General features: G+C 52.6%; 8 protein-coding genes across 8 annotated transcripts; 3 read left to right on the forward strand and 5 right to left on the reverse strand.

Annotated features, from left to right (window-relative positions):
- Positions 1–137: 137 nt before the first annotated feature.
- On the reverse strand, positions 138–3,069 carry BJX68DRAFT_237157 (RING-type E3 ubiquitin transferase MAG2). The gene is made up of 2 exons (XM_071040139.1): positions 2,458–3,069; positions 138–2,408 (listed from the first exon to the last, which is right to left on the reverse strand). Exons 1-2 carry the CDS (start codon positions 2,704–2,706, stop codon positions 486–488), a joined length of 2,172 nt encoding a protein of 723 aa, XP_070899069.1. The 5' UTR covers positions 2,707–3,069; the 3' UTR covers positions 138–485.
- A 333-nt stretch (positions 3,070–3,402) lies between these two features.
- BJX68DRAFT_92144 (mRNA-binding ubiquitin-specific protease UBP3) lies at positions 3,403–6,335 on the forward strand. The gene is made up of 2 exons (XM_071050017.1): positions 3,403–4,018; positions 4,074–6,335. The coding sequence occupies exons 1-2, from the start codon at positions 3,497–3,499 to the stop codon at positions 6,159–6,161; spliced, it is 2,610 nt and encodes an 869-aa protein (XP_070899070.1). The 5' UTR covers positions 3,403–3,496; the 3' UTR covers positions 6,162–6,335.
- Positions 6,336–7,107: 772 nt separating this feature from the next.
- On the reverse strand, positions 7,108–8,351 carry BJX68DRAFT_266784 (pfkB family carbohydrate kinase superfamily; the record flags this gene model as incomplete). The annotated part of the gene is made up of 3 exons (XM_071045611.1): positions 7,108–7,898; positions 7,975–8,169; positions 8,231–8,351. The coding sequence occupies 3 exons, from the start codon at positions 8,349–8,351 to the stop codon at positions 7,108–7,110; spliced, it is 1,107 nt and encodes a 368-aa protein (XP_070899071.1).
- Positions 8,352–8,779: 428 nt separating this feature from the next.
- On the reverse strand, positions 8,780–10,680 carry BJX68DRAFT_255249 (putative Na/H antiporter; the record flags this gene model as incomplete). The annotated part of the gene is made up of 5 exons (XM_071043013.1): positions 8,780–9,181; positions 9,251–9,659; positions 9,712–9,794; positions 9,840–10,513; positions 10,563–10,680. 5 exons carry the CDS (start codon positions 10,678–10,680, stop codon positions 8,780–8,782), a joined length of 1,686 nt encoding a protein of 561 aa, XP_070899072.1.
- Positions 10,681–11,715: 1,035 nt separating this feature from the next.
- On the reverse strand, positions 11,716–12,938 carry BJX68DRAFT_92217 (RNA-DNA hybrid ribonuclease). Its single transcript, XM_071050019.1, has 2 exons — positions 12,418–12,938; positions 11,716–12,341 (listed from the first exon to the last, which is right to left on the reverse strand). Exons 1-2 carry the CDS (start codon positions 12,743–12,745, stop codon positions 11,770–11,772), a joined length of 900 nt encoding a protein of 299 aa, XP_070899073.1. The 5' UTR covers positions 12,746–12,938; the 3' UTR covers positions 11,716–11,769.
- Positions 12,939–14,319: 1,381 nt separating this feature from the next.
- Positions 14,320–15,252, forward strand: BJX68DRAFT_266787 (uncharacterized protein; the record flags this gene model as incomplete). Its single annotated transcript, XM_071045612.1, has 2 exons — positions 14,320–14,940; positions 15,031–15,252. 2 exons carry the CDS (start codon positions 14,320–14,322, stop codon positions 15,250–15,252), a joined length of 843 nt encoding a protein of 280 aa, XP_070899074.1.
- A 722-nt stretch (positions 15,253–15,974) lies between these two features.
- BJX68DRAFT_92222 (uncharacterized protein) lies at positions 15,975–17,010 on the forward strand. The gene is made up of 2 exons (XM_071050020.1): positions 15,975–16,191; positions 16,252–17,010. Exons 1-2 carry the CDS (start codon positions 16,006–16,008, stop codon positions 16,576–16,578), a joined length of 513 nt encoding a protein of 170 aa, XP_070899075.1. The 5' UTR covers positions 15,975–16,005; the 3' UTR covers positions 16,579–17,010.
- A 1,282-nt stretch (positions 17,011–18,292) lies between these two features.
- BJX68DRAFT_255250 (major facilitator superfamily domain-containing protein) lies at positions 18,293–19,876 on the reverse strand (the record flags this gene model as incomplete). The annotated part of the gene is made up of 4 exons (XM_071043014.1): positions 18,293–19,266; positions 19,331–19,403; positions 19,469–19,707; positions 19,768–19,876. 4 exons carry the CDS (start codon positions 19,874–19,876, stop codon positions 18,293–18,295), a joined length of 1,395 nt encoding a protein of 464 aa, XP_070899076.1.
- Between the last annotated feature and the right edge of the window lie 5 nt (positions 19,877–19,881).

The following is a 19,881-nucleotide window of genomic DNA, read 5'->3' on the forward strand; positions in this document are numbered from 1 at the left end:
CCCGTCTGGGAGCGAGTGACAGTCATGATTCCCTGGGCATATGATGATTGACAGGATATACCCCGGAGAGAACCGAAGATAACGAGGGAAAGGGGAATTGAAACGAGAGGAGAGGAGAAAGGGAGAGGGAATGTTTTGGTGAAAGGACAACAAAATAAAGCTGGGGAACTTTTTAGCTTGACGATCTTGCACTTTTCAGGGGCCAGCAAATCAGCGCCACTCGGAATTTCTCCACTGATGCACGCTAATCAATCCTGATTGTTGATTCTCCAAGGTTGTTGGGTTCTTTATGCAAGAAGAGTCATCTATGTACATTTAGTGTTTCTCTTGAGCATGCTTTATATAGTTTAAGAAAGAAAAGTAGATTTAACCATCGACTCCCGCCAGTCTACTCCCAGGTACACCAATAAAAAATTGTACTCGCGCTTCGAAAAAAATTTCAGGTTGTAAACAAGTGAGAGGGATGAGTGGTGAAGTATGAAAACTCAGGCGCCCCGTTGGATATTTGTAGACATCAGCGTGATCTTGCTCTTCTTCTTCCCCTTCTTCTTTGAGCTGGAGGTATTGGTTGCTTCCACTGCTGTTTGCGCAATCAGTTGGTTCTCCTGATGGGCGAATAGCTCGTCCTCCCATCCTTCTCGCCAGCCATCGTGAGGAGTAGGTCGGAAGTACTCTTGATGGGGCTGTGTAGAGGGTGCTACCGCAGTGGTTCCCCAAACGGTCCGGGAACCAGGAGGGCTGGTTGAAGGGCTGGCCAGGGCACTGAAGTGTGAGGATGACCGAGGAGGCGAGGCGGATGCTTCGAACTCCATGTTTGATGGATCAATCGCCGAGGAGCCACTCGCCAATGGTATAAAGTCACGGTCGGAAAACGGAGGGTCGTCAGCACTAAGAGACGGGCCCTTCCGGCGAGCCGCTGCCCAGCCCTTTTCATTCTCCTCCTTTTCAGCTCGAATGCGGCTCTTCTCCTCACGCGTTTCTTTCTCTCTATTTCGCTTCCGTCTTTTCTCTATTTCAGTGTTGAACTGCTCTAGAATATCTGGCGTGACGACGTCTCGCCAGTCGCACTCGAGGAAGCTAACTTCACAACCTTGAGGAAGATGGCCGAGGTATTTGACTCGTTTACGCAGCTCATCATCGACTATGTGCCCCGTAGATATGTGTTCAACGCGTGGTAAAATTGTCGCAGGAAACATAGCGAAGTCGCCAAACGCGGCTTTGAGGATCCGAATATCGAGAGGTGAGAGATAATAATGGGGTAGAGCCTGGTAAAAATAATATGGCTGATCTAACGGGTGAGGAGCGTTAGTCCCCTTCCTCCGATCTCGACCGGGGCCGTGTTGCTTCTGCTTAGAGTTGGTTCCGTTTGGAGCCAAGTCGATATGATTAACCGCGTCTGTGGCTTGATCAATCTCGTGTTGGAGGTCCGATGTGGAAGGAGGTGCCGATTTGCCCGATTTGGTGGCATGCTGTGCTGTATACATAAGCGCCACTTCTTCCGGCGGCCCCTGAAGAGTGATTGGCTCCTTTGAAGGGCGGTTTGCAGCGGGCTGAGGCAAGATCTCGGGCGGATTTCCGATTCCTTGGATCTTCTGCTTGGATTCATTGATAGCGGCTACCGCTTTTCGTGTCCAAGTAGTGTCATCTCCAAACAGAATCTCATCTTCTTGCTCCTGCCTGCGCAGTTCTGATATCTCAAGATCATAAGATGAGTTCATGTAGTCCTCTCCTCCTTTCATGATCCGAGCATAGTCGGCAACCTCCGCAGCGTGGTACCATGGCAAATCTTCTTCGGGAGCAAGGCTTTCGGCGCCATCTCTAGGTAGAGCAAGAGTACTGCGCGGATCTCGTTTCACCAGCCTCAGCACAACATCGCCACCCTCAAAGGGCAAGACACCTTCCTGGCCACTGAACCATCTCACAGGCCGTGTTTCGGAAATGTAGATGTTATCATAGCAGATGGGACACTTCTTGCAGCGTGCCTTTTTCTCAGGCACCGGAGTCTCATTATCTGTTGAGTGCATGTATCGGATCAAACACGGCAAGCAGAATATGTGGCCACACCGAGCCATCCGGGGTGCGACCGGAGTAGACAAGCATATAGGGCAGCTAGATGATTGAGTTTGCGCGGATACCAGGATCTGCAGAACGGAGTCCCAGTCTAGGTGGACATCTGCGTTGGCTGCCTGAGCGTGGTAAGCTCGATTTGGAGCTACAATAAAACGATAATTCGCATGTACGTAGCGGGCCTTGTCCATAGCATGATAGCCAGAACCGAGTCCCCACGAGTTATATCGACGGGTGTTGCGCGGCGGGGGATGGTACTCTGGTCGAGGGGGGAGGGAAAAGTTCATCAAATGGGTAATGGACGTCTGTCCTTTGCGACTGTTTGCCGATCTCATGATGGCCTACTTGCACAATTAGCTGGGCCACGTGGTGATGGTCCGGAGTACCCACCGACTGATCGATATCATCATCCAATAACCGGGGTCGCCTTTGCCGTTTGTGTTGACTCTTTAAAGCCTGGTTGTTCCGAGGAGAGCTCGAGTTCCTCGACGCCAATCCCGCGCCAACACTGCCTGATCCTCCTACGCGTCTGGCACTGGCGTCGATTGCCGGTGCGGAGTGAAAGGTCGAAGACAATGACTTGTTTGGGATATTTATTGCCTTGGAAGAGGTAGGGGCCTGGCCAGCATTGGACGACATTGCTCGCTGGACGAAAAAAGCAGTAGATGGCCTGGCTTCCTTGTCTGGTGAGGGGAGGTGATCGATAAGAGGGGCCGAATCGGCAAGACTCGAAGCGTCAGTTTCCGGTAGGAACGTGGACAATGCACGAAAAGAATGGACGTCTCAGGGAATAAAAGGATACAGGATAAGCAGCTGGTCGGGTTAAGACCCGCCGATAACACTGGAGAGGAGAAGCACCAGAAGCCTGATCCTCCTCCTGGCTCGCAAGCAAGAAAAGGGAGAAAAGCGGGTGAGGGGCGAGACCTGCGAGTATGTCATGGAAAGACTTGGCGGATGCGAGCCTCAGGCCGCACGTGCCGCCCGCCGACGACCGAAAAAAACATCATCTCAACCCAAGTTGGGGAAACTCATCGTTTCTGCCGCTGCCCGCCTGTGGTCCTCTTCCTCGCCACCTCTCGCTCTCCCCAGCTATTCTTTTTCCTTCACCTGGACTTCACAATTATCTTAATCTTGGTGTGTATAATCCTTTTATTCTCTATTTCCCCTGTTTGTTTTCCTCCCTTTGCTGTTCCTCCGCGCTGGCTAACACACGACCTCTCCCCTCTTTAGACCCTTCTTAATACGCCCGCCGTCGAAAGTTCACGATTCCCTTCGCTTCATATACGTAACGATTTATCCGTCCTACAGGGACGATGGACGCCTAGAGGGCACAACAACCCCTCTCGAATATCTTCCGGAAACTCGTATGGCTCCCATCGAGGCAACGCGCGGCTGAAATAGTCAAGGCGGCTTTGTTACGAGCCTGGACATGATGAACCATCATCTGCCCGCAATGCCCCATGGGCAGCCACCCATGCCTGCTCCTCGGCGCCAGCAAGACCTCCCTTACGCCAGCGGACCTCCCAACATGCGGTCGCCTCCCGCATACATGGGTTACCCGCCCCAGATGAACGGCCATCCTCCCCCGGCGGCCTATTCGCCGCAGCAATATTCCCAATGGTATGCGCCGTTTCCCCCGATGCAGATGCCTCCTCGTCCGTATCCCAACCCGTATGCGCCGGCCTTCATATCCTCATACCCACCTGGCCAGCCTTTGATGGCTCCAGCCCACATGCCACCTCAACCGCTCCCTTTACAGCCAAGAACATCAACTCCCTTTCAAAATCCGATGTCGCCTTCCATTGTTTCCACACCTGCGCCTATACCTCCGCAGCCACAATCTCCGGCAGTCATTCCAGTGCATTCAACTCCGAGCCCGGCCATGTCCTCGTCTCCTGCGCCGGTCTTAGTGCACGCCGCTCCGCCTCCTAAAAAGGCCTTCCACGCTCCTGTAAGTTCTTCTACATCATCGCCATTCTTTCTCTGATGTCTGACGTATCATACAGGTTCCGTGGCTGTCTGTCCCTGAAACCCCGTTCCCAGCCAGAGCTCCTCACGGCAGACGAAGAAACCGCAACCTGCAGGGGTCTTCTCTTGACGTTGAGCTCCCTGTAAAGGATGGTCAAAAAGCTCAAGAGAGCGGATCTACCAATTACAAACCTCAGGAAAGCTATGCCCAGACTCCCTCCGAACCTCAGACGCCGACCATGTCTGCTGCTCCCTCCATCGCCGGCTCCACACAACCCACGACACCTTCTTCGGCTGTGCAGAGCTCTTCTGCCCGTCTTCAGTCACAGGCCAAGGGGAAGCCAGCTATCCCCGTCGTTCCAGTGGTTCCGGTCATCCCTAGTCCTAGCACTCCGCGACAGGGCACTACCAAAGTTGACACTAGTCGCCTCGCCGAATCCGAAAAGTCGGCCGAAAAGTCGGCCACAGTCACCACCGCCATGGCTGATGATACGTCGCCAGAAGCAGCTACTCAGCCTAACGAGTCAGCTGAGGCAAAGCAAGAAGCTCCCGCGAAGCCAGCAGCACCAAAGTCCTGGGCTGACTTGGTTCGAAACAAAAATCTGGCCCGTGCTGCAGCCAGCCCCTCATCGGACGTGGTCAATGGAGTAGTGCAACACCGGAATCAGTCTGTTGCGGATGTCTTACAGAACTTGGGAGAGGATGTCTCTCAGTACAGTGACAAAGTAGCCTTTCTTGAACCTCGAGGACTTGTCAACACCGGTAACATGTGCTATATGAACTCGGTCCTTCAGATTCTGGTTTCTTGCGTGCCTTTCTACCAGTTCCTGGATCACATTGGAAAGCGAGCGTCTCATAGCTTCCAAAGCGACTGCCCAATGATTGATGCGCTTATCATGTTTATGAAAGAGTTCCGTATTATCGACGCCGCCCACGACGAAGACCAATTGCGGATGAGACTCAAGCCTAATGAGCTCGAGGAATACGGGGAGGCCTTTATTCCAGAGTTCGTTTACCAAGTCATTCGCCAGCTCCCTCGCTTTAGGGACATGCGCCGCGGGCATCAACAGGATGCTCAAGAGTTCCTCGGTTTCCTGCTGGAGGAGATGCATGAAGAATGTGCTCGTGCTCTTAAGGACTCTACCAATCCATCTACCCCAACATCCGAGGCGGAGGCCACTGCATCTACCAACGGCGAGGGCTTGGATGGCTGGATGGAGGTTGGCCACAAACAGAAATCTGCCGTTACGCGATCATCCGGCCACATCGCCTCGGAGTCTCCAATTACAAAGATCTTTGGAGGCAAGATTCGGTCCGAGTTCCGTGTTCCCGGAAACAAAGCTTCAGTTACTCTTGAACCTTACCAGCCACTTCAACTCGACATAGGCTCGCCCGACGTCCATGATATCGTGGATGCATTAAAAGGCCTAACCAAATCGGAGAGCATTCAAGGTGACTTCAACTCTGCTCGCGGGCCCAACGTAACCGCCACGAAGCAAGTGTTTATTGAAACCCTGCCTCCGGTCCTTATCCTCCACTTGAAGCGGTTCCAATACGACAGTGTCACTCATGGAACTCAGAAGATCTGGAAGAAGATTGGATACCCTCTCGACTTGGAGATCCCTCGCGAGGTGTTCCCACCCCACCGACGTAACATTATGATGGCTCAAGGCGGTCTGCCTAAATACCGTCTCATCGGAGTCATCTACCATCATGGGAAGAACGCAAGCGGTGGCCATTATACTGTGGATGTCCGCCGTCAGGAAGGTCGTGAGTGGATACGCCTTGACGACACGGTCATTCGCCGTATCAAGAGCGAGGAAGTCGCGGAAGCTGGGGGAAGGGAAGATCCCAAGGTGCTAGCCGCCGCGCTGGAACAGCACAAGCGTGACAAAGATCCCACCAATATCTACGATCATATCGAAAATGACCAGTCCGACGATGAGCGGGGATGGAGCCAAGTTAACGGCAGCTCCGGCGGTCACTCTAGCAAGAAGTCCACCTCCGGTGTCAATGGCACTCCGACCCAGTCTGGGGCATCCTCTGGCGTCCGTACCCCGCTTGGACGATATGGAACCCGCGACAACAAGGTGGCATACCTATTGTTTTACCAGCGTATTCCATGATTCTTCACATTCGACAGACGAGAGCAACCCGTTTCAACTATGGGATATGAAGCTCTGAACTAGGAAACGAACGAGTCTCTTGACTCCTCGAATCACACTATCCTCTTCAACAATCTACTTTAATCAAAGCCTTTCGGATACGCTACTTGATGCGCGCCTTATCCATTCAGTGACTGTACAGGCGACTACCTTCTATGGCCTACTCAGTTACTTTGAGAACCCAAGCACGAAGATTATTGCATTTTCCCCCAATTATTTCGCATCTGTCGCGATATCGTCTGCTATTGCCGTTTGACCGTTTATCCTGCCCTCCCACGTCGTTTCATGATTTACCTTCAGAGTAGCGTATGCTCCTCTCTTATCTCCTTTATCTATACGTTTGCTCCAATTTTTCCCCTTGCTCTTCATTTTTCTGTTCGAAGCTGTATCTGGTGGAATGTCGCTCTGATATATACCCCGATTTTCCTCGCATAGCCCTTTGGTTTACCTCACTACGGATGCTCCTTTTATTGCTCCGTGACGTGGGACGGGATTATAACGACTGCATGAATTTCCTTTTCGATAGATGTGTGCTTATCGAGAGCGCGGCGGCTGCTGTTGTGGAGAGACGGGTGCGTTGGTGACAAGGTAGGAGGAGAAGGAAGTCCCCTATTCTTCTAGCTGACTACTTTCTTCTTGCACTGTCTTTGTCTCTTTTTTTTTCCTTTGCTTAATATAATGTGGAGAGGGGCGTGAGCTTGGATGCGGTGCCTGTGCTTTGGGGTCGATTGGTGGCAGTGGTGTCTTTTACGTACATAGGGGAGGGGGCTAGAAAAAGAAGAAAAGAAGAAGAAGAGAAGAGAAGAAGAAGAGGAAGAAGAAGAAGCGGAGGAATGATTTGAGACGGATATGGATGGCCGAATATGTGAGGTACAAAAGCTTGCTTCAGGAAATACAACACAAAATTTCAATCAACTGCTCTAGTTTCATTTCCAGACAGCCCAACACGCCTCCGATACTCCTCTAACCTCCCCAGCACCCTCTCCCCATTCCAGGTCTCCTCATCCCCTTTGCCCATCATAACCGGCACACCCACCTGCTCCAGCGCAAACGACGCAGCCACAGCACCGTAGCAGCCCGCTTCAATGTGATTCCCCGTGGTAACGTATCCAACAGCATACCCACCCAGAAAGGCGTTCCCCGCCCCAGTCGGATCAACAACTTCAGCATTCTGTCCGCCCTCGGGACTTGGCTCATAGAAGGGCGGAAGCCATGTTGGTTTGAGATTATGGCCGCAGACAAGACATCCATGCTCTCCGGCACGGATGACGATAGTTTGAGGGTTCGTTCTCTTTCTCCGGTCTGAACCATCGTCTGTACCATAGGCTGCCCGACTATTCAGCATTCTCAGCGCTAATGACTCGATCTTCGCTATATCAGGCGTGGTCTCCTCCCCGAAAAGAGCCGCGAGTTCGATATGGTTTGGCGAGAAGACGTCGACAATGCCACCTTGTAGTACTTGCAGACATGGCGCTAGGTTCTCTGCTTTGCAGGACAAGGGAGCCGGTTCCCAGATTATCAGTGGTGAATCTGGCTCGAACGAGCTCGCCGATCTTGACATCAAAAGCTCTGAAACGCGACCTGTGATGTTCTGTGGACTTTCGAGGAAGTGGAAGGCCTTTGCCGATAGGAGAGGCGTCTTTTTTAGACTGTTTATAGAGACGTGTAGTGGGGTTGTTGTGTACTTGAACGTTTTCGCTGGGTAGTGTTAGCCTTCATCTTTCAAGATTAGAAACTCAGCTTGAGAAAGAAACAGGGGGGCAGGTATACATACGTCCAAACGTCGTATCTTTGTACTCCAACAAGCCTCTCGTCGAAGGCCTCTCACTCTCCTTGTCTATGAACAACCTGACATCCCACCTTTCGAGACTCTCAATCGTAGATTCCGGAAAGTCCCTCCCAACACGGAGCAACCAACCTACAGATCGACTCGCTGGGGCCGGGAGAAAAAGGCGAGCGCCGAGGGTTGCTAAGATGGACTATGTTAGGCACTGGTGAAGTATATAGATCGTTAAGGAGGAACGACGAACCGTACGCTCCAGATCCACCGAGGACATTTATTAATGGCTCTTGACCTGGGAGGCGGATCTCGTCGAGGACGACTAGGCCTAGGCTTAGGAAGCAGGTCTGGTTGTTGGGCGTGAGGACCATTGATGGGGTAAGACTAGGACGCTTTACTTGAATTGGGGATTGAGATTAGGGGGATGGATCTAACAGGTTCGCATTTTAGGTCTTGGAAAACTAGTATCACGTGCTGTCCATGTCGAAGCCATCATGGATTTGTAGTTGGCTGATATGATATGGTTGGTAGGGTTATAGTTTTCGATGCTATGTACATTAGCTCTATCTAATTTGGTACATGGTGTTTGTTCCATGTCAGATGTAACGGTATAGGTATACTGCACGATGAGCACCTTTACTCACCACCAACATCACCTCAAGACTCTCCTCAGGCTCTACTCCACATCTGTCCCCAACGCTGTATATCAATTAACACACCCCAGCCTGATCTAATGTACCTTCCCGTCACTCCGACCCAATCCACGACAACACCCCTCCTTTCGCTTTCAGGGAACCTCCTAGACACTCCCCTCCCCATCCTTATCCCGAACAACCAAATTCACCGGCCTCGCCGGCTCCCCCTCACTCCCGATCCCGATCCCCCCCTCCGCATCCCCCGGACTCCTCGCCGGAATAATACTGCGACCAATCTGAAACACCGTGCGCTGCGGCTCCCGCCTCTCCCTCTCCCTCCGGGGCGAGACATCCCGCTGCTGCTGCAGCGGCTGTTCCCGCTTGCGGGCGCGGTGGCTCGCGCCGCCGGAGTCGGCTGTATCGTGCGTGGCTGTGCTGTGCGTGTGCGCGTTGCTGGCGAGAGGGATCGGGTCCGGCTCTACGGTGCTGGTGCTTATCGCTGCGGAGATTGTTCGAGGTAGGTGATAGCCGGCTTTTGCGAAGGGGATCGAGAGGCCGTGGACGACCTGGTCGCGTTGTTAGCGCCACTGGTCTTAGATGAGAAGGGAATAGAGGGGAAGGATGAGGGGACAAACAATGCTACAGATAACGAGGAACCAAACAATGACCTCAACTGCGTCAGAGACGCGCTGTGCGTCTGCACGGACCTCGCCGTCGACAGTGATTTTCCGAAGATACTCGCGGCAAACGGAGAGGTAGAAGACCGCGCCGACGCCGATAGGTCCGAAGAACCCGACGAAGGCCGTCTGAAACAGGTTCTCAATTTGGTCGATGTATTTGTGCATCGCGAAGATGATGGGGATGCGGCGGACGAGGAGGATGAGAACTCCGAGGAAAACGAGGCGGTAGAGAGGGATGATGTCGTTGCTTAGGAACAGGTGCCATGGGCAGACGGCACCGAACCACATGAAGACTGCTAAGTTAAGAAGCATGTCGATTGTGGGTTGGAGGGAGTCGTCCATTGTTTCGAGGCGGAACCAGTCACTGGATACGTTAGAAGGGTGTATATTCTAGAAGGAAGGGGAAGGGGTTGTACTCTTGAGTGAAGACATTTCCAGCAACGAAGCAGGCCAGGAGGTCATCTGTTCCGATTAACCCGCAAGTTCCAACGATGAAGAGCTGGACGAGTTAGTCTTCGTTCGTACAAGATAGCAGGAAACATACCGCAAGAGCAATAGCAAAGACCAGGAAACTCTCTCGATCCACATAGTGATGCTCTTCCGCCCAGTGCAGCAACTCCCTCGAGAGCCAACCAACAGTAACCCCATACCCGACACTCAGCAAAATCGTATAAGCCCAGGTCTCATAGAACCAGAGCCCCATAGCCTTGCCGGCACCCCCACTAAACCCCTCTCCACCCATCCCCGTATACTGCAGCAAATAAACCGCAAAGAAGAGGAACGGATACCCCAACCCATCATTCGCGCCGGACTCCGCAATGATAATCCGCTGCAGTGGCCGCGGCACATTCTTATCGGCAAACTTGCCCTTGACAATCGAGTTCGACAGCACAGGGTCAGTCGGGGTGACGCAAGCACCCACGATAAGTGCATGGAGGAATGAGAAACTTGGCACGAGCGCCCAGATCACTAACGCGCTGCACATCCACATGGCGGCCATGCCGGGCCCCAAAAGGAGGGAGAGGCTCCGCCATTCGATCTGCAGGTAGCGCTTGGGAAGTTGGACGCCTGCGAGGACAAGCTGGACGCCTAGGACTAAGCGCGTGAAACAGAGAGTGATCTGTTCGAGGTTCTCATCTGTTCCAAGCGCGTATTCTTGCGGTCGGATGAAGTTTGCGGCGTGCGGGGAGAATGCGACGCCGGCGAGTAGCGAGATTACTGGAGGACCAATTACTACTGCAGGCAAAATGTAAGGAGGAGTACGAACGTGCTTCCGACAGGTAGAATCGTTCCTTGAAGAGGTAGGAAACCAGCCCGAAAAGGGAGATGAATCCTCCCAGCGTCGCACAGACAATGTTGAAGTTGATCAAGGAGAGAGTCGGCATGGCTGCAGAAGCTTCTCAGCAGACTTGGCGCGACCCCACAGGTAGATTCTTGAGATATACTCCTGATGCTGCTGATATCTTATCAGCTGGATGATTTTTGTCTCCGATCGTACGCACTTACTACTATGGCGATGTTACGGCGATAAGCTCAAGGAGGTTCCACTGCGTGTTATTCAATCATAGTACGAATCGTGAGAGTAGGATATCTGATGAACAAGACTTGGCTCATTGAGACCTCGAGCGAGATGCAGTTACTGACGATGAATGCTATCAACAATCGCGAGACTGGCGATGGTGGGGGTGAGATCAATTGCAGAGTCCGCGACTGGAGTTTTTGGCGCCTGAGACTAGAACTGGCGGACGGCCAATCGGCGATAACCAGTATCCCCGCAATTCTCGAGTTATCGTGGCTTATCGATGGGAGGATAAATATGGCTGCTAAAGAGTTTCGGATAGTTAAGGTTTGCTTCAAATGGTCTATTTCTGACTTTGTCGAAATGATACTCATACTATATCATATTCACGTCCCAGGATCTCTACCTGGATGCCGAGAGAAAAAAGAGATAGAGGGAGACAAAAATGCACGGTGATTCGCACAATCAAGAGCTCCAGCCACCAAGTTCTTGTGCTAGAGCTCTGATTCCTCCTCTGCAACATCGTCGGCTGGCTCGCCATAGAGCTGTGCAGACACTCCCCGCTGCGCACCGTTCACCGCTAGACGGTCGGCCGCCTCGTTTCCAGGATCCGAATTATGCCCCTTCACCCACTCGAACAGGGTCTTGACCTTGAGTTCATTTCGCTCCTCAATCTTGCTGAGGATAGACTCCACGAGATCCTTATTTTCCACAGGCTTGTTATCTGCCGTCCTCCAGTTATTGCGCCGCCATTTCTGGAACCACACGGTAACACAGTTTATCGCGTACTGGCTGTCGGTCACGATTGTCACATCTCTATGTCGGGGTGCGATGTCGAGGCCGCGTAGGATGGCTGTGAGCTCCGCCCGTTGATTCGTCTGCCGGCTACCTTGGAGAGGCTCTGAGACGTTTCTGCTAGGAAAAAGGGACGTAAGTACAAGCACGGCCAATATCCTCAAGGTGAGACAAACCTCGTGTCATTAGGCCCGAAATATACGCCAACACCGGCCGCTGCAAAGGCCCTCCCGTTCTTCAACGAGCTGCCGTCAGTGTAAATACGCAGCATACCCGGCGGCGCCTTGGGCTGCGTCTTCGTCGTAGCTTTCTCTCCATTGGACTTATAGACAACCTTCCCCGTCTTCGGATCAAGAAGAACATTCGGATCAAAACCGTCTTCCGCTCCAGCGGGTAGCGGGCCCTCTCCTGGCTCAATGGTATTCCCTTGATCGTCCTTCGGGTCCTCACTCGTCATTCCCGGAGCGCCCGCCACTTTCGTCAGCTCACCGCCAAGTTTTACAAAATCCTCCGCCTCCTCTCTCGTCGCAAACTTCTTATACCGCGGTCGCTGGAATCCCTTGATCTGTTCTTGTGCATTGGCCCAGTTGGTGTAGACGCCTGGCTTGTGTCCGCGCTGGATCGCGTAAAATCGCGTCGCCTCGATTCCGTGCGGAGACGTGCCGCGCGAGTCTGGGAGTTTCGCACCGGTGAGGAACGCATTCGCTTCTTCGAGGGTCGGGAAGGCTTGGACTAGCGATTAGATATGGGTTAGCGGAGCTCGAGACAGTAGTAAACTGAATGATAGTGAAAAGTCACGAGCACTCACACACGGCGCCTTTATATCCAGTCACCTGCGCCAAACATTCATTCCATTCGTAGTAGACACCTGGTTGATACCCGCTCTTGACAGCATAATATTTCCCGGCAGAGCCTCTCTTTCGTTTCGTGCCTGCTGTGGACGCGGGACCGGGGGTCGGTGAGGGAGTAGCCGCGTCCATGACGGGGAAGCGCGGTTGGAGTAGGACGGACTGGAACGGAGTCGAGGTGCGCGTCGGAAACGAGGGATTGAGCGTGGTTAAAAAGTTGGTAAGAGCGGCCAGTCGTCGTAGATTCGCAGTCTGTGTCAATCGAGGGATGCAATAAATGGCTAGCATGCGCAGAAAACGGAACCCAAGGGCCAGGGCACGCCGTACTCAAGCGTGTGTAATCTTTGACTTCAGCTGGGATTATCGCAGATCGCCAAACAGAATTGAGCGCAACCGCTAGGAGAGATGGTAAGGCAAAAGTGACTGAATGACGGGGGTTGGAAGGCAAGTGGAGGAGCGGAGAATCTCTGGACGGGACTCCCGCTTGGGGGGTGTGCGAGCCTGAGAAACTCGGTCTGAGGTTTGGCGGTCGCTTGATCGGATATTTTTGGACAGCGATTGTTCGTGCCTAATTCCTGACCTTCAAAACAATTTAAGCATAAGAATTGACCGTCAAAGTCGAGATTAGGTGTCGCTACCTGATGTTCATTGAATATATATCCTGGACACCCCCGCGGCCACGGCAACCCCTCTTCTGCCCCCCCTCGCTATGCTCCGGATACTCTTTAGGCTTCAAATTCTGCGGTGCCTGAACTACCACTAACCGCGTGTGTTTCTACTCGAGCTTCCACAAGAGATTCCTGTATCTCGGAGACGATCTGTCTAAACTCCTCTATCTATATACATCCCTAATGCGCGTGCTCCCTCATCACGTCGGGGCTACTGGGAATTTCGATCTTGAGCAACATGAGCTGGCCTCATACCCTCCTAGACTGATATGTACCCATAGCTAAGTATGCTAACTGTGAAGTCGAAGCCGGATGTAAGTAATTGTCTTGGCCCTTTGCAAAACAGACAGACACAGCGGAGGGGAGCCCTCATTCTGAAGCTGCAGCCGTATTCGCAGTGCTTCCTCTGTTCAGATTAGAAAGCCATCCCATCGCTTTTCACCCCTCGCGAAGAGACTCTTCTGTTCTGGAGGCCCCTGCTACAGGCACCAAGTTGAGCATGGCTTGAACGGATCCATGGATGCTCGGTTGGATTCCATACACTAAGGTAGGGTTCGGAGTATCTCTTCAGGAAGGTAAGAGATTGCTTTCATACTTAGGAGTTGGGGCCTAATCATGCTGGACAGCTGCGGTTGCCTATCACGCTGGCAAAGTCTAGCTTTTGAGCAGATTATGTGGCAGATTGCTGTGGCCAAAGTTGCTCTGTTGGCGACATCATCATGCCCAAGGTTCATTCACTACTCCCCATATTGTCAGAAGACGGAAAAGCCCTTAGCAAGTTAGGGGAGGGCATGAAAGGCTACAACTCCTATACAAAGCCTCTCTTTATAGACTTGCATGGTGAAGAGAGTTGTGTACCAGTGCTTTGTATCACTCCACTCTCTGCCCTAACTCTCTATCCCATGTCTTTCAGGTAGTAAGAAGCAATCACCCCAAGAAGTGATTTTTTGCATAGGGCTCAGCAGCGTAACCTTGTCTTAAAATATTCACTCTCAGCAAGCAAACAGGGACTTGGGATGGCTATAAATCTGCCCTGAAGCCCCTCCTGATTTTGTTCAACACCTTTGGCCGTCTACTGATCTCGAAGGTACCAAAAGTGAGTGACAACCCGGCTTCTTCCTTACTTATTCTTTGATACATAGCACTATCGCTACATTCTCACAGACTATACTAACACGATGCAGTCAAACCCCCATGGACGACGACGAAGCCGCCGCGTCAGACAGCGACATCGCCGACTTCCTACTCGACGAAGACATGATCCGCGCCATGGACGCCATCGACCAAACCGTCAACCCAGCACTCCTCAACCTCAACGGCGCGCCCCAGCCAAGAGACCTCAGCCAGATTCTCTGGTTCGCCATCTTCAAAAATGACGTCGCCGAAGTCTCCCGGCTCATCGAGGCCGGCGTCGCCCTTCCCGGCTCGCGTGTCCGCTACGGGTCCACCGCGCTCGAGATGGCTGATAGGATGGGCCATCGTGAGGTAGTACGTCTATTCTGCCGTGACCTTAACGTTGCCGCTCGTGGAATGGGCGCTATACTGAATGCTATCCATGCGGGCAATCGCACTACTGTGCGTGTGGTTCTCGAAATGGGTATGCGCGGCATCATGGCGGGTAACCAGCTGATGACGGAGATTATCTTTGGGTATGTGGCTAAGTATGGGGCCGAGGCGATGTTTGATGTCCTGCATGAATATGGACCGTTCTTTAGCTGGCCGGAGTATACCAGTTGGCTGCTTGAGCAGGCGTCGGATAACGATAATTTTGATGTCGAGGGTGCCATTATGAGACATCGTCAGGCTCATCTCGAGGTACGGCCCCTCTCCCCCCTCCTCGCTCTCTCTTCCTACTATGAAACCCTACCTAGCGTCCACCATTCAGCCGCAAGCTAACAAACCCAGCGCCAGTCCATGCTGACCACGGCCGCCATCGAACTCAACGACTTGAACCCGAACGACAAAGACGTCGGCACCCTCGAGGATTGTCTCCGTCGCTTCTGCATCGCCTTCCCGCACATCGAAATGAGATATTTCTGGCAGCAGGAGGTGTTCAACAACAGAATCCGCAGAGCCCATAACCATGCGTCGTTCTCCAGTACTCCCGTCTCGGTGCTCAACTACTAGTTGCGGTGTCGACATCACATCTACATTCGTTCATGCGTCTGATTTACTTTACCAATTCTGGGTTTCTACCGGTTCTGTGCATACTCTGGACTCTGTACTGCAAGGCGACTTGGATTGGCGTGGTGTTGGCATGGCGCTAGGTGGCTTTGCTCGTTCCTTTTTCTTTTGTACTAACCCTCGACTTGGAGTCGACGTACCTGGATGTAGTAGATAAGAAGTCCGTCCCTCTTTGTATTTGGCTGGTTGATATGGCTGATTGGAGCGGAGGACTAGACTAATCATAGCTACACCGATAGATACTCTAGGTATCGAATCTAGATATTGATTCTCCAGATAAACCTTTCCACATCCTCTGTTTCGACCATACGCTGATCAAAGCATTCCTCGCTTCCGCTGAAGCACGCCCTACAAAGTTCCTTAGGCTTCAAAAAATATTCGCATGATGCCAAAAGCTTCGAAACGAACGCAGCCTATTCGAGCTTCTCTGATCTGCTCATCCAACTCTGGCCGGGGCTCAACTAACTGCCTGTTATCGAGGAACGCCAACCCTCGTATTTCCACCACCACAAAGCCCCAACACTCGGGTATACTTTCCGCTAGCCGTCGCCCAAGCCGCAGGGGCTTGGCTTCTTCACAAGGATCCTTCAGCTCAGTCATGTGAGTGAGGCTGTGAAGGACCTCGTATTCCTGTCGCTGTCTTGATTTAAGATTAGCCATGATCCCGTTGCGATTTGCAAGGGCCAATATGGCGGGATGAGCATGGACACACACCGAGACGTCGAGATGTTGCTTTCTCAGTGGGTTATTCCGTTGTTTGCGTGCTTCGTCTCTGCGAGATTGGTGGCGTGTCTCCCATATCCGTCTACAAGCACTACTAGTACCCGCGGAATGATTGCGGATCACGGTCCTCTTGGGCCCTGTACTAGTATAAGCTCTGAGGTACATTCAATGCAGTTTTGGCTCCTAGCTCAGATCTATTATTAACCCTACCGTCATCAGTGCCCTGGTACCAACCCTACTACTACCTCGTCCATAACCATCTGCACCACCCACGCAAATATTCCAAACACGCCACCAACGCGCGTTGCACACGCAAAACGCCAAAATACCCACACCAAGCCATCAAAACCCAATCTCACACGTGCCCAACTCATCGGCCTCACTGTCGGCGTATCGATCTTCGCGGCGATCATCGGAATCGGATTGTTCCTATGGATACTACATTATTTCCCACTAGCACAGGAGCGGTTTTGCGCATGTTTCTGTGCGGTGTGCTGCCCGTGGCTTGTGAGGAGGACGAGGGACTTTGAGTGGGAGTGGGATTGACCATGGAGATGAAAAGACCAATATGACGACAACGATGGGCTGATGATGAGATGGAGTTTTGGATGGTTCTGAGGAAGGAGGAAAGGATGCTGAATTGGAGACCCGCGCCTTCCTTAAAACTGGGATGACCCCTAAAAGCTGGAAGGTGGAAGGTGCGACCATGCCCTTTGGTAAACGTCGCTCCTTCCTCAAACGCGTCTTGACTCGCGAGGAAAGTACGATGGCCCGGCGGGGGTGCATTGCACCTTCCTGGCTGCACCTCCTGTTTTGCGACAGCAACGGCGATTGGGAAAAAGGAACGGTGGACCTGAATGTCCCTTCGGGGCATGAGAGTATAGTAGGGTACTAGTAGGGTGGCGTCTTGGGAAGTATTACAACCAGCCTGGAGCTTTACTACGCAATATAGTGAGATTGAGCTAGCGTCCACGACCCTTTTGTCTTGGGGGGCGCCTGCAGGTCAGGTGGGATAACGGGCTACTCCCCAAAAGACGTCTTGCACAACATCCACCAGTGCTACGACTTGGCACCCTTCTTGTGTCTCGCACCCCTAGCTCGGGTCCAGTCCTGTCAGTGAAGGATAAGAAGAACCGTTCTAAGTGGATCAAGCTGTACATACATCCTTTCCTGTCGACTAGACGGCGACATGGACTCATGCCTGGGCAACCTTGGATCCAGACACGCGGTATTGATCTTAACCCGGCGACGCATCCCGACCCTGCCGCGGTACAAATGAGCGACGAACGTGCTGCCACGACTTACCCTCAAGATGGTGAACTTGGATTCCATGACGATGACCCGGACAGGTAAGGTGGTGTTTACGCGGAATCTAGATCAGAGGTTTCTTGTTACCCAGAACGATCTGGATACAGGGCATATTACGGTTGCAGAGTTTAATTGTGACGGACAAATCCGGTGCTCGTTCCGTCGCCGCGCTTGCAATATAGGGCCTGTATATCTGGAATGCTGTAGCGCGTATAGACCGCTCGAGTACGTGATTGAGCAAGGTGTTGGTGGGAATTCGCTGATGAATTCTGAGTATGTGGCTTCACGGGGCATTGACTATCACATCCTGTAACGGCTAACACGGAGAATAGTTTGGACATGAATATTCCTATTATCGATATCCTGGAAGGGGCGAACGCCCGAGGCGAATTTCTATTTGGGTTAGATGGCGGACGCGACGGGTGGATGGAAGACTGAGAGATCTACGCGCCTGGATATCTCGAGATGGAAGCTGTGGAGAACGAGCCCGAGTATGGTCATTCTCGTCTGATCAATCCTACAATGGCATAAAGTATCCGGCGGCGGATGCATCAAGCACAGCTTGGCTAAATAGCGCATTCTTCGGTTTCCCGGTACCCATTCCCACAGTTATTTGGTCTCCAGGATTAACTATAGCTGGACTTGAATATTTATTTTTTCTTTTTGAAGTCCAGTTGTACTATTAACGCACATGTCTAGGCAAGTATATTCCCTATAGACTAAAAAGGTTACTATGACCAGACCCTGTAGTCTGATCTGCCCGGATCGCCGTGTAGCCTGTACGCTGAGACATAGATGGATCGGATCGCAAGTGTAAAGTGGAGCAACTGCCAGACTCAAGAGCAGGCTAGCCACAAGGTGTTGTATTCAATAACTTATCCTAGGTCATCCGCTCACACAATGCCTCCCGTCAAATGGCCTCGTGTGTGCAGAAACCCCCTGCTTGTCCCTCCTAAGCCGGCCCAGACCCCTTCGGAACCACATTATCAACAGTAACCTCCTCAGAAGACCCATCCCTCTCCGCTTCCACAGTCTCTTCCTGCCCCTCACCCTCCCTACTAACCCCCTCAGCCTCCCTAACCCTCCAAGTCGCCCAGGTCGTCGGCACAACACTAGCCCAAAACAACACCGCGGCCACAAGAATATTCTGCAACAACGTAACCCTCCGACTCGCGCCCAGCGCGTAAGAAATCGTGCTCGCCAAACTCTCACTAGACCTCAGCACCGCCGCACTCAGCGTTAAATTCTCCAGCTCCGTGTCAAAGCACGAGAGGACCCAGTATCCCCAGACCGAGAAGCCATTGTAGGGAACGAAAAAAAGGCAGTAGACTGCCAATGCGCGCCCGAATCCGGGGGTATCGATGTCGAACACGGGGTTTGAACCTTGGTAGGATTTTTCCAGCACGATGTTGTAGATGTACGTTGCTGTGTATGTTGCAGCTAGAACAATCCACCCGATTTTGGCACGTGTGGGACGCGAGAGGGATTCGCGGTCGAGAAACCAGCCGAAGAGTATGTTTACGAAGAGGCCGATGAATGTCACGATGAAGCCGCCGAGGGCGCGCGCGCGGACGGTGAAGTAGGTCGTGAGGTAGTTTCCCTCGTATGTCTGCGCCCATTGGCTCGTGAGGAAAATGGGCACCAGCGCAGCGATCTCGGGTCTCTTGAGCACATGCCAGAACCGGCGCAGACCCTCGAGGAAGGTTGTCCGTGGAGGACGGGTGGGTTTTGTGCCGTCGCGCCGGATCAGTTTATTGACTGGGGAGATGAGCAGGGACAGGGGGAGGCCGAGGCATTGGAGGGCGATTAGCACGAGGTAGGTCGTTGAGCTGACAGAGCCTTGATTTGAGTTGCCGATATTAAGGCCTAGTTGGATGGAGGAGGCGATTATGCTGCCGATTTTGCCGAGGGAGAACCAGATTGCGACTGGAGTTGCGATTAGACGAAGGACCTGACCGATGCGGTGGATAGGGTACAGGGTGTGACTTACGATGGAGGCCCTTGCGGCTCTCTTCAGGGTAGCCGACACCAATGGCGGCTTCTGAGACCCAGAGGGCCGCAGCCTGGTCGGAGAACAAAAGGATCAACAAGAACCCAGGCTGGAGATGTGGAGTGAAGGGGTACGAACCGAGATACCACACGTCGCAGCGCCAAAAATCATAAACCACTGTGTTCCATACACACTGTTTGTATACAAGGACGCCGAGTACGGCGCATAGCCGATGGTACCAATGGTGAGAATCCACTTCAAGCTCCACCTGTTCCCAAGCACGGCGAAGACAGGACTCAAGATGACCATGATCGCAAATGTCACGACATTGGCGGCGTTGACAAAGAACGGCTCAGCCAGACCACCGGCCCCGAGATCTAAAATTGGGCTCGTTAGGAGGTCCAGGGATTGTGAGAGTTAACAGGGAGGGTCCTGACTGGATAAGGCACCCCATATTCCAGGCTGTGTGAAGCTCACGAGACCGAGGACTATGGCGTTGAAGACTGTCCCTCTGTAGAAGGTATGGAGCGTTTCTTGTAAAGCCATAGCTG

Source organism: Aspergillus pseudodeflectus, assembly GCF_044049435.1.
Source record: "Aspergillus pseudodeflectus strain CBS 756.74 chromosome Unknown BJX68scaffold_21, whole genome shotgun sequence".
NCBI lineage: Eukaryota > Fungi > Ascomycota > Eurotiomycetes > Eurotiales > Aspergillaceae > Aspergillus > Aspergillus pseudodeflectus.

What these genes read in the sequence shown, in the direction of transcription:
- BJX68DRAFT_237157 (XM_071040139.1), bottom strand. Translation starts at nt 2,706, where the DNA reads ATGTCGTCCAATGCTGGCCAGGCCCCTACCTCTTCCAAGGCAATAAAT. An exon ending in ATGATGATATCGATCAGTCG is followed by an intron (nt 2,409 to 2,457) that starts GTGGGTACTCCG and finishes TTGTGCAAGTAG; the next exon opens with GCCATCATGAGATCGGCAAA.
- BJX68DRAFT_92144 (XM_071050017.1), top strand. Translation starts at nt 3,497, where the DNA reads ATGATGAACCATCATCTGCCCGCAATGCCCCATGGGCAGCCACCCATG. An exon ending in AAAAGGCCTTCCACGCTCCT is followed by an intron (nt 4,019 to 4,073) that starts GTAAGTTCTTCT and finishes CGTATCATACAG; the next exon opens with GTTCCGTGGCTGTCTGTCCC.
- BJX68DRAFT_92217 (XM_071050019.1), bottom strand. Translation starts at nt 12,745, where the DNA reads ATGCTAGCCATTTATTGCATCCCTCGATTGACACAGACTGCGAATCTA. An exon ending in TGGATATAAAGGCGCCGTGT is followed by an intron (nt 12,342 to 12,417) that starts GTGAGTGCTCGT and finishes TCTAATCGCTAG; the next exon opens with TCCAAGCCTTCCCGACCCTC.
- BJX68DRAFT_92222 (XM_071050020.1), top strand. Translation starts at nt 16,006, where the DNA reads ATGAGCATGGACACACACCGAGACGTCGAGATGTTGCTTTCTCAGTGG. An exon ending in GTACTAGTATAAGCTCTGAG is followed by an intron (nt 16,192 to 16,251) that starts GTACATTCAATG and finishes TACCGTCATCAG; the next exon opens with TGCCCTGGTACCAACCCTAC.